This window comes from Dermacentor variabilis, chromosome 5, assembly GCF_050947875.1.
Source record: "Dermacentor variabilis isolate Ectoservices chromosome 5, ASM5094787v1, whole genome shotgun sequence".
NCBI classification, from domain to species: domain Eukaryota; kingdom Metazoa; phylum Arthropoda; class Arachnida; order Ixodida; family Ixodidae; genus Dermacentor; species Dermacentor variabilis.
This window is the reverse complement of record NC_134572.1, coordinates 84,400,830-84,423,023: the sequence shown is the minus strand read 5'-3', so window position 1 is coordinate 84,423,023 and position 22,194 is coordinate 84,400,830. Positions and strand designations below refer to the sequence as shown.

Sequence of the window (22,194 nt, the reverse complement as noted above, 5' to 3'; positions counted from 1 at the left end):
GGGAATGCGTTGCAAAATGGAACAATCCTGCTTTGGCAAGTGTTGCTCAAGGCTATAGAGCTGCAATGCCAACAGCACAAAGTGCGCCCCATGTATCGGTCAGTGATGGCGACACTGCCATAGAACGGTATTATTTGTCTATCGCTTTCGAGTATGGGGATCGAGGCCCCTTGCCACGCCTCGTCCCCCAGCTTGCACGTTGTGCTTAGCTTGATCTCCAGAAATCACGGGCGTTACGGCAACATGGCGGACACGGCTAGCGTGCCTGAGCCGATTTCCCACACAAACCGTACTTCTCCCTCCCGGGGTCGAATCACCGCTCAAGCAGGTGTCACTGGGACACGCCCGGCCTCCACAGTGGTGGCCCCACGTTGGCGCCAGTTATGTGGAGATGAGTTTGCACAATGTTCACACAATGAGCGACGGTCAGGAAAGGGCATGACGCTCCTACACTCCGCAACGCACAAAGGCGCAGGGTTTATTGACTCTTCGACACAGCACAGAGAATGCACCAGAGTCAGATCGCCAATGAACACGTGTTTAATCACCCAAGATACAGCACAATGTGACAGTCACGGTGCTTACGGGCAAAGGCTTACTGCAAGACTGATCGAGTACGCACACCAACTGCGCTATGGCTAATGGGGAGTGGTCCACCAAGCAGGAGAACGACAAGTCGCAGAAGCAAAAGTCCCACGTAACCAACTCGTTGTGGGCCTGTGAGCATCTGCTGCGGTGATAAAGCGCTCAGTGGACAAGAGCTTGAGTGGAGAGGGCGCCCAGGGGCCGCCACTCGGGAGGCCAATCAGGGCACATCAACTTGACACTTGCTCGCACAGTGGTTCTTCCCCTGGAAAGAGAAGTATGGTTTGCGCGGGGAATTAACCTCGGCACGCTAGCCTTGTCTGCCATGTTGCCGTTATGGCGGCGGTTCCTGGCGATCAAGCTAAGCACAAGCGCGAGCTGGGGGATGAGGCATGGGAAGGCACCTCTGTCTCCATAGGAACTGCAATCACTTTTGGGAGGTGTTGCTTAATTCAGCACCGGACACAAAGCAACAGCGTTCCTCGAGCGCACGCTGTCACCTGTAGACACCGACGCGTCCTGTGCTGAGCGCGAAAGTGATTGCTTATCGAGAGATCCTTCATACCTCTCTCTTTCTTTCTCAGTGGCTCAAAGAAGATATTTTTCGTAAGTTTCATTTGTTGTTCTATGCAGGTGTGGTGTCTGCAAGAAATCTCAGGACCAGCATCAGCTTGCCAAGTGCGACAAGTGCCAGCTACACTACCACCTCTACTGTCTTGACCCACCACTCACCAGGATGCCAAAGAAAAACAAGTCAATGGGATGGTGTGTTTATGCACCCACTTGAATGCTGCGTATTGTTGACTTGGAGGGACACTATGTGGCAGCATGAAATCAATTTTTTGAAAACTCTTACTTTCACAATTCTGATGAAAAACGGTTAATTCATCATCATTATCATCAGCCTGCCCTAGGTTCACTGTAAAGCGAAGGCCTCTCCCAGTGATTAATAGTCATTCTCGTCTTGTTCCAGTTGACTCTATCCTATGCCTGCAGATTTCCCAGCTTTATCACACCGCCTATTTCTCTGCCATCCTCTGCTGCACTTCCATTTCCTTGGTACCCATTCTATAACATTAACAGACAGACGGTTATCTGTTCTATGCATTATATAGCCTACTCAACTCCATTTATTCCTCTTCAATCTCATGTATAGTGTGTTTCATAATAGCAGGCAACACTATGAAAGCTAGAAATAGTCATTTGTGACCAAGGAATAATGTGCCACATATGAAAAGAAGACATATACGTATGTGTCATGCAATTCTAAGTAACATTTAAGTCCCATGGTTTTACGTTGCAAAATAGGATGTAATTATTATGCAGAAGGAGTTGCAGATCTTGAATATATTACCATGGGATAAGCCATGACACGTTTCTGTTTCCGTGACCAGTAGCCACCATGCATCACTTGTGCTCGCGACCAAAAAAAAAAATAGTCTTGCACACTGGAAGCTCAAAAGTGCACAAATAGTACATGATTTGATGTAACCTTACATCCATAAGTGCATAAATCTGCAATTTGTATCGTTATATAGAAATTTCGCTATATTGAAATACATCCTCTTATTCAAAGAAGTACAGTCGCATATGGATTTTTCTTACATGTAAGGGTCAAATGGGCACCATTACACATAAGGACGAAATTTTCCAATAGCCCAAATGATGGCCAGACCAATGCCTCCTTTAGAAGACGCCTGCTGCGTGAGCCGAGAAGCTGGTTCTGGCCTCTCTCCACCAGGGTCGGCTGCAAGCGTTAGTTGCGGCAGCTGCTCCAAACTTGAATCATGTTTCCCTGCCTCCGAGATTTTGACGGCGTCGGTCTCTCGCTGATCTCTCGTCAAGCCATTGGTTGAGCGTGCGCCAGCCTAGTAATCGTCACTTCCTCCGCAACAGGAAGTCGGGTCGGCATCGAGCGCCCTCTCTTCGCAACTACCCTGAACCACAGGAACCTCAGCTCCAATGGGGAAACCAGCGACGCGGCAGGCATCTAGTAAAGGCATTGGCCAGGCATTCCTTCTCGATAACCGAGTAGTTTGCCTAGGCTTTGGTAAGGATGCGGCTGGCATACGCGACGACGTATTCTTCGAAGCTATCCTTGCGTTGTGCAAGAACAGCGCCGAGCCCGACACCACTAGCGTCCGTATGGATCTCAGTTGGAGCAGAGGGATCGAAGTGTTGCAGTACTTAAGGCGAGTTGACAACGCGTCGCAGTTCTTGGAATGCATCGTCGCATGCCGGGGACCGGCCCGATAGGTCAGAACTGCCGGTGAGAAGCTGCGTCAAGGGGGCGATGATGAAGATGAAATATGAGCGTAGTCCGATGAAGCTGTAAAGCTCTTTCAGGGTGGTTGGTTTAGGGAACATGGGTACAGTGCTAAGTTTTGTGGGGTCCGGGAGGATGCCATCTTTTGAAACTACATGGCCGAGAATAGTAAGTGTGCAAGCGGCGAAGGGGCGTTTCTTCAAATTTAGTTGCAGTCCTGCTGTAGAGAGGCACGCAAAGACTTGCTCGAGGCGGCTAAGGTGCAATGCAAAGTCGGTGGAAAAAAACCACAATGCCATCTAAATAACAAAGGCACGTTTTCCACTTCAGCCCTCGAAGGATGGTGTCCATCATTCGCTCGAAAGTGGCAGGCGCGTTGCAAAGGCCAAACGGCATGACAGTAAATTCATATAGCCCATCAGGTGTTACAAAGGCTGTCTTTTGGCGATCGGCCTGTGCCATTGGCACTTGCCATTACCCGGAGTGCAGATCCAGCGAGGAAAAGAATTCCACTCCTTGTAAACTGTCCAAGGCATCGCCAATGCGCTACAGAGAATAGACATCTTTGCATGTTATTCAGCTAAGGCGGCAATAGTCAACGCATAATCGCATGGAGCCATCTTTTTTTTTTTAACGAGGACAACTGGAGATTCCCAGGGACTGTTAGAGGGTGGGATGCTAGTCGATGATCCGGCGTTCTGCGGCCGACACCCGATATGCACACTGGCACTATGGTGTTTGTTGGCCAGTGTCGATACGGTGAACAACTGCAGATGCTCAGCCCTAGGATAATTGGTCAATGTCATATAGGCGCGAAAATGTTCGAGGAGCTTGATAATTTGTGTGCTGCGCAGGTGTGAGTTCTGCATTGACGGCATGAGCGAAGACGTCTACAGGGGCATTGGTCACGGCGGGGGGAGTGACGACACAAATTGATAATGTACAGTAGCTAGGCAAGGGAACAATAATTCAGGATTGCCACTCAGCCTCTAGGGTCTGTACAGGAGTATGTTTATCTAGGTCAATTATAAGGGACCCTTGTCACGAGAAGGAAATTTACAGAATAAAAACAGGTTAGAAGCATACGGCAGATGTTAACAAATCATGACCGGAAGCTTACTGCTGTTGTTCCAGTGAAAAGTGTACAATCGCTGCATTCTACCGATGCTAACGTAGGGGCAGAAACTTGTAGGTTAACAAATAAGCTCAAGAACAAGTTAAGGACTGCGCAAGGAGCGATGGAACAAAAAATGCTAGGCGTAATGTAAAAAAACAGGAAGAGAGTGATGTGGATCAGAGAGCAAACGGGGATAGCCGATATTCTAGTCGACATTAAGAGAAAAAAAAAAATGGAGCTGGGCAGGCCATGTAATGCGTTTGGTAGCTAACCAATGGACCATTAGAGTTACAGAACAGGTGCCAAGAGAAGGGAAGCACATTCGAGGAAAGCAGAAAACTAATGGGGGTGATGAGATGAGGAAATTCGGAGGCGCAACTTGGAATCGCCTAGCGCCAGACAATGGTAATTAGAGATTTCAGGGAGAGGCCTTCGTCCTGCAGTGGACATGAAAATAGGCTGATGGTGATAATTATCATATAAGAATGTGCGATAACTGGACTCATTACACTGCTATAGTAGAAGGTGGGCTACTTGAGTGCGAGAACTGCTTGCAGACAAGTAAACTCCCACCAGAACTCTGCGTGGCCCCAGCCATGGTGGCTTAGTGGCTACATTGCGCTGCTAAGCACAAGGTTGCGAATTTGATTATGGGCCGAAGCGGCCACATAAAAACGCTCAAATACGACGCATTGGGTGCACATTTGGGAACCCCAGGTGGTCAAAATTAATTTGGGGTCCTCCACTATGGCATGCCTCATAATCAGATCTTTGTTTTGGCATGTAAAACTCCAGAACTAACTTTTTTTTTAAACTCTATGCGGGGCCACTTCTTGTTTTTGTGCAGGCAGTGTAGCGAATGCAACAAGAACTCTGATGAGGACAAGGAGAGGCATTGCGACCCCAATGCACCACGGCGCCTACGAGATCAACCTCGAGGCACACTGCGCTACGAGGACTTCCCCTTCATAGAGACCCCCAGAAAGGTGCGAATGCACATGCAGAGGCTGTAGTCTTGTTTGACGGTGCAAGCTGCTTCCCCATGGCTTTTGAGCTATGCATGCATGTTACCACAGTGTCAAGTCATAGTAATATAAGGCATAAAAACAAGCCACTAAGAAGCCCAAGTGTGTGAACAGCTACTCTGTGAATGGTTACACAGAGCCTCCTTTGATGGCCCTTTGTAATTTTGGCTCACTGCTTAAAATGGCCCCTCAGATGCTTAAATGTAATCTGAGCAGCATGAAAATGAGTCTACGAGTGGCGTATTGTCACATATTTTGTGTGTGTATGGTTGTGGTTTTTTTGGGGTGTCTGGAGTGTGTTGTGAGTTGCATGCAGTGGTTTCTTGTGCATGGCTTTGTAAGAGGTGGACTTATCCACCACTGTTAAACCTTTGAGTGTCTAGTTTTCTTTTGGAAGTGTCTGGTTGCTTTTTTGGTTCCCCCTCTGCATGCTTACATTATGCGTTTCTGTCAATGGCACACTGCCAGGTTAGGTAAATTAGGTTAGGTTAGGTGAGGTAGGTAACGTAGGTTAGGTAAGTTACGGCTGACAAGCGGGTAGCCTCCTCACTGCAGAGTCCTAGTAAAGCAACATGGCTTGTCCAAAAATAATGGGCTGAAGACAACTGGGATATTCAAAAAATTTATTTAAAAAGGCTACTGAGTTTGAATGTAGGTTATATCTTCATAGGCCATTTTGCAAACGGTTCAGTTTGTCAAAAGCATTGAGGAAAACATAGTCAAAAACCAGTCATTGTGAAATATGCTACCTTGCTTAAAACAATGAGATCTGCAGAAACCTACAAGCTGGAGATAGCTTTGTATGTGGGCTTTGGCTTTCTTGGTAGCTTCATGCTACATGTCCCCCTCAGTCACAAATGATGTATGGGCTTATGTGTCCAACTTTATGATTTTGTCACATTGTGCTGCATACTCAGTAAGGGTGTCTAGCGACCTAGAAAACCTGGAAAAGTCGTGGAATTGTCGAATTTTTCATTTTATTGAGTAATGTCATAGAAAACGACTGATTAAACTTCCCAGGTTACAAAGTCATGTAGGTTGGTTCCCCACAAAGTTATTAGGCTCATTGCAGCACTGCAGATTAGCTTTCCTGCATAATAACTTTTTTTTTTTCAGCCACCATAATGAAGGAATTGATTCTTAAATTATGTGCAGCATTGGCTTCTGGCTCAACGTGAGTGCACGCTTAGCCCTTGTATACACTAGCACGACAGGGTGACCTTCTACCACAGCAAAGTTGTTTAGACGCAGGGCTCGCTGTACATGCACCTGTAAATGACGCTGAAGGATATTAGTAGTTGCATGGTTAACCTCGGACGTAGGGTACACGTCAACAAACTGAAGGCTTTAGTTCACAATGTAGCATCTTTTTTCTTTTTTTTCCAGGCGAGTTGATGCTGCATAGCAGCTGCCTTCTAGCCTATGACAGCGATAGACTACTAACGCTGTCAATGCTTCGCCATTCAAGCACTGCCACATTTTAGTGTAACAAATCCAGTGGGTTGCACTGTCGCACACAAGAGGCAACAACATGTGGAGACTATAGATGGAGGGGGAGACTGGACATAGCACGCACCTTAAAAGTGCACGGCTTCTGCCACTGCTGCACTAATGAATTTTGTTACACTATTAAACCCTGTTCTAATAATGTGTCTTCATTGGCTACTATTGGGCAGCTATGCAGCATAAACCAAATCTACATCAATGAAGTAAGCTTCTGCTGCACAGCTGAATAAGGTCCATTCTCTTAAAGAAATGCCCATATACAGCTTAAATTTCTACTCCATGTGTGCAGCGCTTAGTTGGAAAATGCAATAGGAAGAACTACAGGACAGTGCGGGGAAAGCCACATGTCCAGCACACCTGCAGCGCTTTCGTATAGAAAAAAGAAAAATCACTGTCAGCACATTATTTGCTCTCCAAACACCTTTGCATTCCGAATTAGAACAGACAATGTGCACTGACCAGCCACCCTCCCCTACCTCTTAGCATGCACACATCTCCCCCCCCCTCCCCCTGCCCTTGCACATGTGATAAAACGGTGCGCGTCCTCTCCACCTTCCTCCCTTGAGCACGCGATAGAGGCGCTGCTGCATCAAGCCATAATCCTTCTCTGCTCACCCTTGCACCTACAGCATATGGCGCGCGCTCGCAATCTTATTGCACGTGGGTAGACTCTTTTCCAGGCGATCCCATGGGCACCGCCATGGTTTCTCATGTGGCGATGCATCCATTGCCTGCCTCAGCTTCCTCCGTTGCTTCCATGTTTAGAATGGATGTGCATGGTACCCGGCGCAGCTCAGCAAACCTTTGTTTCAGTGGATATCGTAGATGGTGACTGCATGAAGCTTTGGCCAGAGCTTCAGAAAACGTGCAAATGCTTTAGGAGCTCATTACGCCTTGTACAAACTTTGCAGGCACCGTATATGGTGCTTGTACTATAGAAGTGGGTCGAGAAATGTATTCCAAACTGTACAAGCTTCCCGCTTGTGGATTGAATCAGGATGAGTGTGTTTTATTCTTCGTTCTTTATTTGTCAAACACTTTGAAGAAGCGGATTGTATTTCTGACCCAGCAATGTTCCTCAGTGCGGTCACTGTCTGATTCTTTATTTTCTGGCTAATTGCTCGCGGGTGTGCTCAATTGAAGCAGACTTGTTCATGCTGCGCGCAGGGCTTGAAACGTAGATATGTACTTTGTAATAGCTTGTAGCAAAGACATATTGTGGCTAGTCGCTCGCTTACTCACTGGACCATCACGAAACATTCAGCTTCAAACGGTCTTGTGCTGTTGGTGTAGTCGCGATCACCCATGCTTTAGTGCATTCATTCAAGAGCGCGCCCATTCACTTATTCTTGATATGTTGGCAATAGAGTGGGCTGGGCTGGATGTGTATAGATAACGCTGAACAAACTTACTATGCCAAGTAGTGGCACTACCCCCTATGTGCCTGTTTAGTGAGTGGTACTCACTCTTGCTGACATTTCGTGGTTGGAGTTCTTTCTTTGGAAGTTAACAATACAGCACTGGTGGATGAGTGAACTTTTTTATCCTCGAGGAAAACCATACATCATGAAGGGACGGTTACACCGGCAGTCCTTATCTAGCAGCGGTCTGTGAACTTGGGCACAGAGATTCATTCCATTCCTTAATATGCCAGTAACCATCTTTGCAACCAACTGCTGCAGATGTCTTCCCTCATTATGTACCATTCCACATTTTGCAACGGGAATAGACAACAGTGCGATAGCGAACACCTAGTTGCATTTTCAACAGCTAATCACGCAGTAGCAGGGCAGTAGCAGTAATGGTTTCATATTTCTGTATTTCGTATTTTCATTCATTATCTCTATGTCATCTTCATCTCTCTGCACTAAGGCTGCATATTTGTTTGCAAGTACCAGCCTGAATTTGTCTGCTTTTACCCTTCTGCCTCTAGGTTGACCTGTTTCATCCAGACCAATTTTACCATTTCTCTCTTCAAATTGAGGTGAATCCTAGCCCTCACTGACCTATGATCACTGCACTTTACCCTACCTATCACTCTACATCCTGCACTATGCTGGCATCAGCAGAAAGTATGAAGTCAATTTCATGTTTCACCATTAGGGCTTTTCCAGGTCCACTTTCTGTTGCTACGCTTCCTGAAAGAGGAGTTCATTATTCGAAGCTTATTCCTTTCTGCGAATTCTACCAGCATCTCTCCTTTAGCATTCCTAGAATCAATGCCATAGTTGCCAATTGCTTGTTCACCAGCTTGCTTTTTCCCCACTTTTGCACTGAAGTCGCCCATTACTACAGTATACTGAGTTTGCACTTTTTTCATCGCGAATTCAACATCTTCATAAAACTGAACTACTTCCTCATCATTGTGACTGGATGTTGGAGCGTCGGCTTGTACTACCTTTAATCTATACCTCTTATTAAGTTTGATTACGACTACAGCTATCCTCTCATTAATGCCGTAAAATTCGTCAATGTTACCCGCTATATACTTATGGATTAGGAATCCTACCCCGTATTGCTTCTTATCTGGCAGACCTCTATAGCAGAGGACATGCCCGTTATTCAGCAATGTATAAGCCTCCCCAGTTATTCTAATCTCACTGAGGCCGATGATATCCCAAACAATGTCTGAGAGTTCCTCTAAGAGTCCTGCTAAGCTATCCCCACTCGACAGGGTTTGGCAGTTAAAGGTTGACAGGGTCAGTTTCCATTGGTGGCCTGTCCGGACCCAGAGATTCCTAGCACCCTCTGCTGCGTTACAGGTCTGACAGGTCTGACCGCTGCCTTGGTCAGGTGCTCCGCAGCTGCTGGGGACTGAGGGCCATGGGTTTATTGAAGGAATCATTTGGGAGGTAGTGGCCGAATACTGCACCAGGGAGGCCAATTCCTGTTCTGGCGAGGGAGTGTCTTTTTTTGAAGCTTAGTGGGCCTTCCTAATTTGGTTGTACCTGGATTAGTATAGCCCCACTCGCTCTTGGCATCTTTTGCCAGTGTTAGGCGTCACTCCAAGCATTTTTCATATTTATTTTCATTTACCCGCACCTTAATGCCAGTGTTTTTCTTCCTTGCTTCTACTTAACAGAACTGGCAAAAAATAACTTCTGTACAGAAATGTGTACGCCATGACTGAAAGAGATGTAGTGCCTGTCAGCATTTTCAGGCTGCCTTGGCCTAAGCAGTGAATGTATAAAAGTTTTGTGTAGCTCTTGTTTTCGGGAAAACTAAAATGGATTGCTTTGTAGTTCTATTCAAGGACAGGGATAAATTTTCCTAGAAATATGGAGTTTCTATGAAGAGGAAATTGAAACAGGTTCCTTTGTAATAGTCTGCTGTGTATATAGGAAAGCAGCAATTTTTGCTTACATTGAACTCCACCTTGCGAATTACTGCAAAACTTTAGAAATGAAGTGCTGAATAAGTGTATGAGGGCGCACAGACTCTCCTGACTATACCCTGACGCCACTGCCCAATGGCTAAATTGCGAGTTGTCTGGATCATGGCTGGAATGCACGTTCTTGTAACGCAGTTGCAGACCAGTCGTCTGAGTCGCCGTGTGCGACAGTCACGGACCTGCATTGTGCCAGACACCCCAAACGTTACCGCCACGACCTCTGCCACTCCCGTTGCCACCACTGCCACCACCACCACTGCCACCACCACCACTGCTGCCACCGCCACAGTCACTTCCTCTAGTGCTACCACACCAGTGGCAAAAGCGACACCGGCAGCTGTTGGTGGAGACTCACTGGCAGGTCCTACGGAGCCTACAGAAGTGTCCTCCCAGAGCCCAGCTGCCAAGCGGCAGCGAAGCTCGACGGGCCAAGGGAAGCGTCCTCGCCGTCGCCTGGCTCCCGAAATGCAGGCCTACCGCAAGGCAAAGCGAGCCAAGCGCAAGTCCGCACCTGCGGCAGTGGCACCAGCTGTAACACCTACCCCAGTTCCTAAGAGTGAACCCTCTACACCGGTAGGTCTTTTTTTTAGAATTGCTAAGCGTGTCAAGCAAACACAGCAATAAAGCAATCCACACTATCGGGTCTGGAGCTCTTAAAGAATTCTCTTGCATTAGCGTTGCACGCAGATCTGTACTCAGAGCACGGTAGGAACCAGCTGAATGTATCATAACAGTGGTAAAGATGTTATAGCGCCCATGTCCATCGCTTTCTTGTGATATGTTATCTTTCACCATTATATGACCAACTAGCCTGTCAACAAGCCATATGCGGTTAGAGCTGGTTTTAAAACAAATTTTGCAACTGCTCTGTGGACACACATGTTGTCAAACTGTCAAGATGTCATGCATCTGGGAAGGGAAGTGCCAGCTGATAGAGGAGTAGAAACCATGTGGGCATGGTTGGGTCATTGAGAGGAGGTGTACTGCGTCACACAAAGGACCTGTCAATGAGTGCTTTAGTTTGTTAAACATAGGAGTGGCACTGTAGTAATTCGAACCTAGATGTAATGAATTAATGGATACACAGTACAAAGAGGTAAATCTAGAATGTTTCTTACCACTACCAGTGTGTAACGAATACTTCGTGCTTGTAACGAATATTGCATATAATGAAGGTTATTTTCGTGGAGGCTTCATTGTAACGAAGCTTTACTTATAAGGCACAAGATGCATAGGAGTGAGTATGCCAACTAGTGCCAGCATTGTTTCTGGCAGGAGGAAGAGCAATAAGTAGTGGCAAGAGGATACAGGTAGCTACAAATCATTGTATTATCCAATATGTGCACTGAGCTGATAGAAAGTAAAATCAGAGATGCACACTATGGAGTCGTATAAAGAATGGACTTAATGTTGGTGCTGCTGCTAAAGCTACCTGTGCTAAAAGGTCCTTGTGTACTAAAGCCAATCTTAGATATCAGAATCAGAACTGGTTTTATTCAGATGATTAGAAAGATTACAAGATTTTATATACAGAAAGAGGTCCCGAATTCAAAGACTGCAATGGGACCTCCTTTACAAAGTAAACTTAATAAAACAAAGAATTACAGCAGTTTCAACAAATTGCTAACATGGAAGAATTGCAGGTTTTAGTATGAACAACATGATTGAAGAATTACTTGTGCATAGATGTAAAAAATGCCAAGAAAAAAAAGCACTGTAACATAATCTCGTTGACAATTAATAAAGCTGACGTGACAAACACAGTATAGTTTAATTCGAATGTATATGTAAGGCAGAGACAAAAACCTAATGGTATGGCAATGAAAATGAAATGAAGGCACCCTGAAAGAATGGTTGCGAGTATGAACTAGGCATCAGTATTCGACAGAATGTACTCCTTTAGTTGTTTCCTAAATTCATGAATGTTAATTGTTTTTATATGTAATGGTAGTGTGTTCCAGAATGCGATAAATGAAAAATGGACACTCTGCTTGCCATAATTAGTATGTATTTTGGGTAAAATGAAGTTCCTATTTATTGCAAACCTGGTAATATTAGTATTTATTAGAGGAGGCTGTGGTATCAAGCTATCGCATTGTGTGTAATTAATTTGACGGAACAAAAAGGTACTTAGGTTATATTTAACGAGTTGTGTGACTGAAAGAATGTGATTCGTTCGTAGAAGGTATGAGGCGTTGTTATATGGGCTAAATGTAATTATCCTAATAGCCCGATTCTGTAGGATTTGCAATGAGTTTAAATGAGTTACGTAAGTGTTTCCCCAGCAAGTAACGCAGTAGTTAATGTGGGAAGGAATGAATGAAAAGTATAATGATAGTAATATTTGATGGTTAAATATGTTTCGTGCTTTCAGGAGTACCCGAATCTCGTAGGTAATCATCTGTTTTACTTTGGTTAAGTGTTCAACAAATTTAAGATTTGTGTCTACTTCTATGCCAAGATAATTACATGAAAGCTTGGAGGGATAGGACTTGTGCCTAGAAAAATAGGAGGAATGGAGTTGAAGTGGTGCGTTGGCGTGAAGTGAATATATTCAAAGGTTCCTTAACTTGTGCAAACTGCTTACGGACCCAAATTCTAAAATTCTTTCTTTTGTACTCGTAGTACAAATTAAAAAAAAAACATTTAAACATAGATGAAGGCTGTCAGTACTACATTACCGTACATTTATTTTTTACAGATCATGCAGAAAACTGCAATTCTACTATTTTGTCGTTTTCTTCTTTCCTATCAGACAAAGCATGCAGCTACTAAGTCCAAATGACTTGATTGCAGAAGAAATTAGAAAATGCAATCTTTGTGTAGCATTTAGTGCTGAGAGGCTAGCCATAGAAAAAAGAGTTCTTTATGTTATACCAAATGTATAAGTTGACGTCGACTAGCTTATGGTTCACATTCACATTCCATTCAGTTCCACAATGCAAAGAAGACAGATAAGGGGTACATTTTAATTTAATGCTACCATCCCTGTGCATATTTGCTGGGACACTGCTGTGATTGCAGCTGTATGCTGCTGTTTCAGTTTGCCAGTGGCAGCATGCTTCAGGCAAAAGTCATATTTGCGGTTGTTGTGTGTCAGAAAACAACTGGGTACTGACTACTTGGATAGTTTTTAATATCTTTTTCAGGAAATATTTGTTTTAAACATTATTGCAGGCCCCATTCCTTGCATATGATTATTATGTAGTTTTATATTGCTATGGTGGTGATGGTTGAAGTGGGAGATTTCTGGAACAAGTATTCCTGGAACATTAATCATATTGCTTTTTGAAACTTAACAGGTAGCCAAAGGCTGTTATGGGCCCTTGACTAGCTCAAATGTATCTGTAGTTCTCAGCAGGTATTGCAACTCATTGTGCATGTTTTCTTAAACTAAAACCACAATGTCTCTATAAGGGAATCGCACAATAATAGATACTAAATGTTCGTACTGGCACACATGGTAGCAATAAGACGCCACTGTTAATTAGCAGTGTGCCTTTGCATGAAAATTATAAATAATTAACATTTAATCATACCACTCATTAGAATGCATATGATTTAGGATGCATGTGCAGAGTAACTGAAAATAAGGGTGCGTGAATACTGTATAAACTCGTGTAATGGCCACACTTTTTTTATCAGTTTTGACAAAGTGGGCCCTTATACAGGACCAAACCTCCTGTTCAAAATTGTGCGCATGCCTGATGTACCATTGTACGAGAGGGCACCGCGCAGCTCTCGCTATCTAATAGGGGCACGTGGAAGTGTGCAGCGTGCGAAAATTCGCCGATGCATGCACGCGGCATCGGGGCACCGAACCCAATTGTTTCTCCATTGGAAATTTTTTTTACAAACATTGGGCTACCAAGTTCGGGGTGCGGTGCTTACAAGGGAGCAGCCCTTACACGAGTCTATACAGTACTCAAAATTTTCGAATACCAACGAATATGATAGCTTTTTAAATTTGTTTTTGATTTTAAATCTATGTACCAAAAAATTTCCAAAAATTTGATAGGATATGAATATTTGAAACAAATTACTATTTTGCTGACCGTGCAGAAGCAGACACAATTCTTTGTGTTTGTTTTTATCACTCTATGATTGTGTGCCTGATTTTGTGCGGCTGGTGAAATTTAGCGCGTAAAGTATACCCATCTGCCATACGACTAAGCTGTGCAGGAAAGCTAACCTCTTGGTGGCACGGGTTTACAAACAGTGAGGATGCACTTAGAGCGCAGCTAAACGAGTCGTAGGTGATTGCACAAAGGAGTCCAACTGCAATAAGAATGTTCTTTCAGGGAATACAAATCCAATGGGCTGATCCACAACAATGACACCGCCCCCACACAGCCTCACTATGTAAACATGCCAGCTCCCCATCACACGCCCTTGTCGTGCCTCAGAGCAGCACAAAATTTCAGCCTCAAGGATTAGGTGGTCTGCAACTGCTGTACTCACCCGAGTAGGAGCCGGGACCTGTACAAATCTTGTGGGTGATTGGCGTTTCGCCAGAACCAATACTACGATGCCTGTGCAGATCACAGTATGCTAAAGGATGCTATTCTAAGCAAACCTACGCATGCTTACTTGGGATCATAATAAAAACTTGTTTCTTTTCATGCAATCGAGTGTGTGCCATACCATCTTCACCTCGCACATTAAATTTGTGCTTGCGTCACATTTTTGAATATGCAGTACTTAGACGGGAAGAGGCTTGTCACACAAGCTGCGCTGCAGAAGTCCTGCTTGCGTGTAGTGCAAAACATAAAGAAAAGAGAAGACACTGTCTTCTTGCAGTTCTTTACTAAGCAGTGGTCATAGCAAATGTGCAGCACCAGTTCACTATGGCTGGGTGCAAGTGCACCTTTTGCCTCACTAATTTGTTGTTACTTTTGCAGTGCCACCTGAAGCTCCAAGCTTATTGCTTGAGAACAAGTGCAATGAGTGGCAACTGGTGCAAGGCCAAATGCTTCTGTGTTTGCGTACATTTTATGCTGGATAATAATGCGCAGGTTGGTGAGACCAGGTAGATATTGTTATTACTCAATTTTACACATCAACTTGAGTCAAATAAACAAGCCTTTACTAGTCTGTTTTTACCATTCACAATATCCTTGTAAAATGTTGCTTCACATTACACAGGATGTCTGCTCCATGTGTCTCCAAAGGGCACTGCGATTCATAATGCGCGTTCCACATGTCCAGGAGAATGTTTGCTTGCACACAAGGAACTGTCAGGTGACACTGCTTATGTGAAGTATGCACAAGGCTCGAAGGCTTTTTCTTGTGCACACAGCTGGCCATACTTAACACACCTGCACCTTCTGTGTGGCTGTGCAGTACATTGAGGCAGTCCCTGGTGTGTCCGGGATTCGCATGCCAGTGAAGAGGACTCCGCTGGACAAAGACCTGAAGGTGGAGTGCAAGCGGTGCGGCAATCCGGGTGACTGCACAAATCTTGTTGTGTAAGTGATGGCACTTGTATCCAATGTACAGTCTCTGCCAAAGGTTATACGAGCCACTAGCTTGCCTCGCACAAGCTGTTGACACATCACATGGTGACAGTTTTAGCGCATCCAGGTTCCAGAGGGTACGAGTAGTCTTTTTGTGCACAGTTCGAGCTTAAATTAAGGTGGTTCCTGATTAAGTTTGGTGATCAAGCAGATAGGCAGCTAAAAACAAACCCAAGTAAGCAATCAGGCTAGTCAGAGATGACCTGAAATAACCAGAATATTTCATAATTATGAGCCATACGAAGATCTTTAGCACCACATATATCTTTCGCCTTTTTTCACGACGTATCTTTCACATTTGTTCAAGATGTGAACGAAAAAAAACTGGCTTGCGATCACTGATTAGGTTGTTGCATGCAGTGATTCGTTATGTCAGTGTTTGTTATGCCATAATTTAATTGTACAAATGATGGGCTCAACAGTTTGGTAACATTGCTGCTGTAAAAAGTAACTGTCCCGCAACAGAAGTGCTACTGCTGACAAGCAATGTACCGTGCATTGCATATTGTTATGCGGATGTTGGGAGTATAGACAGACTGTATTTACAATATATATATACAAGCAGAGTCAGGGTGGTCAAAATGGCTGACCTGACACGCAGCAGCCAGCGTGTTGTGATTTTCTGAAATTGTTGGCACTGTCAGACTCGGCGGTGGGTGAAACATTGCAGGTATTTCCATCAAAATGGCTCAGGTTGGTCAGCTTGCGAGGTGTTGAGGGCCATGAGTTGCAACAGTATCAGGCAACATTGACCAATGCGGGAACAGGTGAAACATATCAACTGGTCGTCCACAGTTCTCCACTCACTTGGGTTGCGATAATGCCGAGAGAAGCGTCGGGGTGGAGCAAAAATAGTAGAAGGGCATTCATTGGCTCTGAGGTTAGTGACAGCACAGACAGAATGTAAACCAATGTTTTCAAGTTCCTGGCGAACGATGGCTTGTACCAGGGCAATTGAAAAAGGGTTATCATCAGGGCTATGCGAACAGAAGGCTGCGGGCGTCCAGTTCACGTCAAACAGTTCGCACCATGTCCTCTGATGGCGACGCGTGGTGCTGTACGGGCTGATCTTCACACGTCCACGTTGTGGCAGTATTGGGAAGTCTGGTGAATGGTTGCAGGACATGTCGCCTTCTGGCCTGCTTGAATTGTCGGCACTCTTTGATGATAGCATCAACTTTAGAGCAGCTCTTGCACATGTGCAGACTAATCTTTTGGGGGTCAGTGACGTAAATATACGGCGCCGCAAACGAAATCCAAAATAGTCGATGCCGTATATTTACGGCGCCGTCTATATGTTCAAAAAGCACGCCAATTTCGTAACTATTTCTTTGTCATGTGCTGCCACTATGTGGGAATACAGGGGATTTTCTTTGTGCACCTCCCTCTCTCAGTTTTCATTTCATGGTTTGTTTTAGCACTGATTCGCTCCCGCGCATCCATATAGTACCGCACGCGGGTAGTTGGGGCTTTGTGCTTTGTTCTGCTGGCAGTTTCGGCTTCTTGCGCTTACAAAACTGATGGCTATCTCGTTACTAATCGCTCAAAGGGCTACCGCTTGTTTCTCGCTCGTTTAATGCTCACGGGGGTGCGCATAGGAATGATGCCACCGTGCATGCGTTACCGTTGCTTTTTTTTTTTTTTTTGAGACTCACGAGAACTAATTGCCTCTGGTTGGCTATGAGATGAAGATAAGCGGAAGTTTGTCACACGTTTTGCTTTTTTGACGGGCACACAACCACACAGCCTTTTTGAGTGTGCACCTATGCAGTTTGATTACGCTATGGTCGTACATATTTGTGTAACAGCAGGAACACTTGAGTCTTGCGAAATATTTTCGTGTGCACATTTTCAAAGCCATGAACTATAACAATGCATGAAATTTTCAATTCTTATAAGTTTATTTCCTTTTTTACTGTTGTTATTCATGAATGAAGAGTACATATATACCAGTGCAAAATATTTTTTCTCACTTTACGGTCACCCTAGAAAAATTACGGTAAATTTTTTTCGCAATAATTCCCTAAGAAGAATGGGAATCTGCAATAAAAAAAATTGGCCCTGGGCGGTCGCATATGGTGAAAAAAATCAATCCTCAAAGGGTTAAAGGCACCTTCAGCAATTCCCTTGAGCATGTGCCCGACCTGCTCAGCTTCTGTCATGTGATGAGTTTTATAATAAAGTGCCAGCACGTCCTGGCCATACGAGACATAGGACTATGTGGGGAATGGGCACAGGAGGCCAGTTCCTGCTTTGCGGCAATCTTACAGTTGGCTGGTTTGCCAAACAACTCTGTTAACTTCTCTTTGCATTGGTCCCAGCTGGTTAGCTCCTCTTCGTGGTTTTAGTACCACACCTTTGCCGTGCCTCTTAGGTAGAACAACAGGTTAGCTAGCATAAGCGTAGGGTCCCATCTGTTGATACTAATCATGCGTTCGTACATAGTCACCCACTCTTCAACGTCAGCGTCATGGGTCCCACAGAAAGTTCCGGGATCCTTGGGTTGCACAACCACAACCGAAGGGGACAGTGACGTAGCTGGCGACGTTGGAGGCAGCAACGACATTGATCCCGCGTGCTCACCGTCATTCATAGTGCGGACGGTGGTGCGACATCCACTGCAGAGCTCAGTTTCCAGCAGTGGTACCCAGCACCTCCACCAATATGTTACGGGGATGTTGGGAGTATAGACAGAGTGTATTTACAATATGTTACAAGAAGAGTCAGAGTGGTTAAGATGGCTGACCAGCAACAACATGCAGCAGCCAGCGTCTCACAATCTTCTTCTTCCTTTCTCTTCTTTTACCCTTCCGTAACAACATCATTAATATTTAACCATACCAGTCATTAGAATACATGCATAATGTTTGGCTCCTATGCATATAATTTATGAAATACATATGATTTATGACACATGTGCAGAGTAACTGCTAAACATTTTTAAATTATGGGTGCTCACCCATCTTAACTGTTGCTCCATGTGTCATTGAAGGGCACTGCAGTATTCCACGACGCGTGTTACCAAACTATTGAGCCCATCATTTGTACAATCAAATTTTGATACTGTAAGAATAACTGATATAATGAACCACTGCATGTGGCAACATAGAGTTGGCATTTTGATCATCGACTGTGACTAGGGGTTGGCAAATAATCAAAATATTTAATACGAATGGATACTGCACAATAATTATTTGTATTTTTAAAGGAACTACTTTGAAAACCTGTGTATTAGTACAAGGTTTTCTTCCAGCTTTTGCCGCCATCTTGCTTGGAAAGCTTGTTTGCAACCATACTTTAAAGTTGTCAAGAGGCAATTCAACAGTTTTTTTAATGTCGATTAGTAATATTGTTGTTAAAGGTGATCCTCTGTCACAGATTGTTAGTTCTCTGTCTTTCACTAGTAAGTACAGGCATACATACCTCAGTATAGCGAAATAGATATTGGTGCTGTAAACATGTGTGTCTACGTTTGACTATTTGATTCGATATTTGATACTTATTATTCGTGTTCAAAAAAGTTATTATTCACCCACCTCTGATTGTAACTCCTTTATTTAGTGCTGCCACTATAAAAACTGTCTCACTGTAGAAGTTATTAGGATAGCCAGGTAGACAAGTAAGCAAACTTCAACATCTTTTTTTTTATTTGTTTTTGTTTTTTCTGTTTTCGTTTGATGCAGCTGTGATGAGTGCAAGAAAGGCTACCACTTCCTCTGCCTGTATCCACCGGTGCGGAAGAGCCCGAAGCAGCGGGGCTACACCTGGAACTGTGAAGAGTGCAACTCTTCAGTAAGTTTTATGTAGGCAGTGGCGAATGCTGCTGGATTTCTTTTTCAGCACCATTGTGAACTGCACTTTGTTGCAGTAAGGACTGGTTTGGAACACCTACACTGGATCAAAAGATGTGAATCGTTTCCTAACAAAATTAATTTTTCAGAAAGCCACAATGTGGAGGTGCCCTTGTTAAACACTGAAGAAAAAAAAAATTGTCATCCACTTGCCTGTAGCAGAATTGTGTAGAGAGAAGGGCTTCACAAAAACGTATGCAAGCTTTTAATAGACGAAAAATTTTGTTGCAAATTATGCCAGATCACAGCAGTGGCTCTGCTAACTGATTTAGACAGGGGGCTAGCTTGTGGCACAAGGCCAACTAAATCATCACTCATTATGAAGTGAGCAGAAACAAAACATTTTTGAGAAATTCATGTGGGTCAGCTTTTTAGGGAATCATTATAGGTTTTGCTTTGTATTATTCTGCTACAGGTGGATAACAATTTTTGTTTGGTGATGCTGTTCTTGTGCCATTGTGGGGCTTGTGTGATTGGGTTCTTTTGTGCAATGGCATTTTTCTGTGGGCATCAAAGACTCGCCCAAGCACATCCTTGCGAATGGTTTCTTGGCGGGAATTTACTTGCTTTTTCTTTCTTTGCATGATTTGCATAATATCATCTCTAATGCGGATATGCCCGGTGCCATGGATTATTTTGTTCCAGTTCTGCAGTTCTATTCTTGGTGTATTCTTTTGACCTTTGCCTTTGGCCCAAGTGACATCTGCACCTACACTCTCACTGTATCGGTCAATGAGCTATGAAACATAGCTTTATGCCTTATTACATTTTTTGTCTTTTTGTAATTCGCAGCTTTCGTAGGAAACTGAAGATATAGGGCCAGGAGCTGAGGGCAACAGGCACTGTCCTGCGAATAAAAGCAGGAGCATACCTTCAGTTCAACAGCTTTTTATGTCAATGTAGCGGGAACATATTTGCTTCTTGCGTCTCCTTGCTGTGCTCGCTTTAATAATAGCTACATACATTGGACATACAAGCTTTCTGACTCTGTTAGGAAATAGGAACAGCGTTTGGACAATTCCTTGAAAGCCTTCAAAACCCTTGAATTTGGAAAAAAGGGATTCAGGGGCCTCTATAGCTCTTTAAAAATAAGTATGGCCCTTGAATTCCTTGAATGCAGGGGTTGGGCATGACTTCTGAACATTCAAAGTAACAAACTCCACATAGGGCCTATGCCTTGGGCACTGTCTATCAAAAAACAATCTCAGATTATTTTTTGGGGGGGGATGGCTGCAAAACGATGCAGCCGACCAAACCTCTCATTGTGCCGTGTCCATGGCCACCAATGACAGGTTTGTTTGAATCATCATTTCCATGATGGAGCTACACAAAGCCAGATCAAGCGAAGAAGCCCTGCCACCATTTTGTTGTTTTGCAAGTTGGTTCACACCCCAGATACCAAGGCTCCATTTTCGTGCCCTAGGCTCTGGAAATGCCTGGCGAAAAGCAAGTTTCTGCCCTTTGGCATTAACATGAGTATTTTTGGCTTAAGTTAGACACTACTAACCATTATGCCAGAAAACGATTGACGTCATCAAAATGAGGAAGTCAGAAAAGCAACCCGATGAGCTTGAAGCATGTGTCCAACTGAGCAGCTGCTTAGCTACAAAAAATTGCAGCTAAAGAGGAGATTTCGTTACTGTGTATGTGTACAAATATGGTTTGCTTCCCCCTCCTTTAATTTTGCCCTTCAGCATCCTTGTATTAGCCTTGTATGTTGGGTCAAATGTACTGTACGAACCCTCTAGGAAGTTTCTGCCAGTGCGTATACATTTCAAATGAATAGTACAAGCACGAAGCCACAAACAGCAGTGCACTGTGTCAACATCTTGTGGTGCCGTGCTCGACCAGACTGTATTGCCTTTTGTTACTGTGCACGTTTTGCCTGCTAGCGTAAAGATCGTTGCAGTGATGCTAACTTCCCAATGCTATTTGTGGCCAAGTTCTGTCACAAAATGTAAGAATGTCCCAGTACGTTCTCGTTCAAACATGCTGTCACCTCTACATTGCCAACAGCGCTGCTGCTCGTGTCTCCTTGTACTCCGATAAAATGGTAATGCTAAAACTACTGCTGCTGGTAAAAACTCTCTAATGAACCCACTCTGTTGCATGTTGCATGTGAACAACATAGGCATGCACCCTAACTCTAACATTTTGCAACTCTTTCAAGCTGATTGTTTTGCATGTTAACAGGACTAACACATAATGTTTGCTGGCCACACTATGCTGCTGCAGTGAGCCTCCATCTCTGTATATGAAGATACCTAAAGAGGAATGCAGTGCTTGAGCATACAACACTAACCTATCGTTGACACCAAGGATAATATATGACTTCAGAGCACTTTGCCAAGCGCAAGAACACATAAAATATCAGTGGTCAAAATCTGACTTCTCCCTTGGAAGTCAGCTACGGATAGTTCCATAATCTCTGAATTAAAAAAAAAGTGGACGTCTGCTGCAACTTGTATATCAACTCATGCACCCGAGTTTTATGAAGCCGTTCTCAAACCCTTAGCAATAGGGAGCATGCAGCACTCAGAGGGGGTGCCGTGGTGCGCTACACCAGTGCCACCAACAGCCATTCCAGCATCATTGTCTGTGCTGCTGCATACCACCCAATATCAGAGGCCATACTCGCTGCCTTCACAAACGATGCATTGCCCAGTGCATGCTGCGGTTCCAATTAATGGGTACACCATGTTGGCATGGCACAGACCTCGAGAGCTGAAAACAATAAACTAAAATTGGGCACAATATAATGTGTTTCCATCTGTGGGTAGCATCTACTGCTTCACTGCAGCAGTAGAAGTAGATGCTTGTGATCAGGTTGTAATAGATGTCAGTTTTAGACAAATCAGAGCTTGCGTAAATCTGAAATAGTAACATTAAATTAAGTGAAGCTATAATATATAGCTAGTGCAAATCAGCATAGCATTG

General features: G+C 44.2%; 1 protein-coding gene and 1 long non-coding RNA gene across 7 annotated transcripts in view; one reads left to right on the top strand and one right to left on the bottom strand.

Moving 5' to 3' along the window:
• Positions 1-22,194, top strand: part of LOC142582911 (PHD finger protein 14) — a 62,497-nt gene that overhangs the window by 33,647 nt on the left and 6,656 nt on the right. For 5 of the 6 annotated variants that reach the window (XR_012828518.1, XM_075693038.1, XM_075693040.1 and 2 more), the window contains exons 16-20: positions 1,219-1,350; positions 4,816-4,954; positions 10,026-10,463; positions 15,234-15,358; positions 19,090-19,198. Coding sequence is in view for 5 of the 6 variants with exons in the window: in XM_075693038.1 (XP_075549153.1) it covers positions 1,219-1,350; positions 4,816-4,954; positions 10,026-10,463; positions 15,234-15,358; positions 19,090-19,198 (943 nt within the window). In the remaining variant the exon portion in view is untranslated. Of the gene's footprint in view, positions 1-1,218; positions 1,351-4,815; positions 4,955-10,025; positions 10,464-15,233; positions 15,359-19,089; positions 19,199-20,049; positions 20,074-22,194 lie in introns of those variants that run through there. The other variant, XM_075693039.1, reaches the window with a different exon arrangement.
• LOC142582915 (uncharacterized) lies at positions 525-15,296 on the bottom strand. Its single transcript, XR_012828520.1, has 2 exons — positions 15,209-15,296; positions 525-850 (listed from the first exon to the last, which is right to left on the bottom strand). It is a non-coding gene; the product is annotated as an uncharacterized LOC142582915 (long non-coding RNA).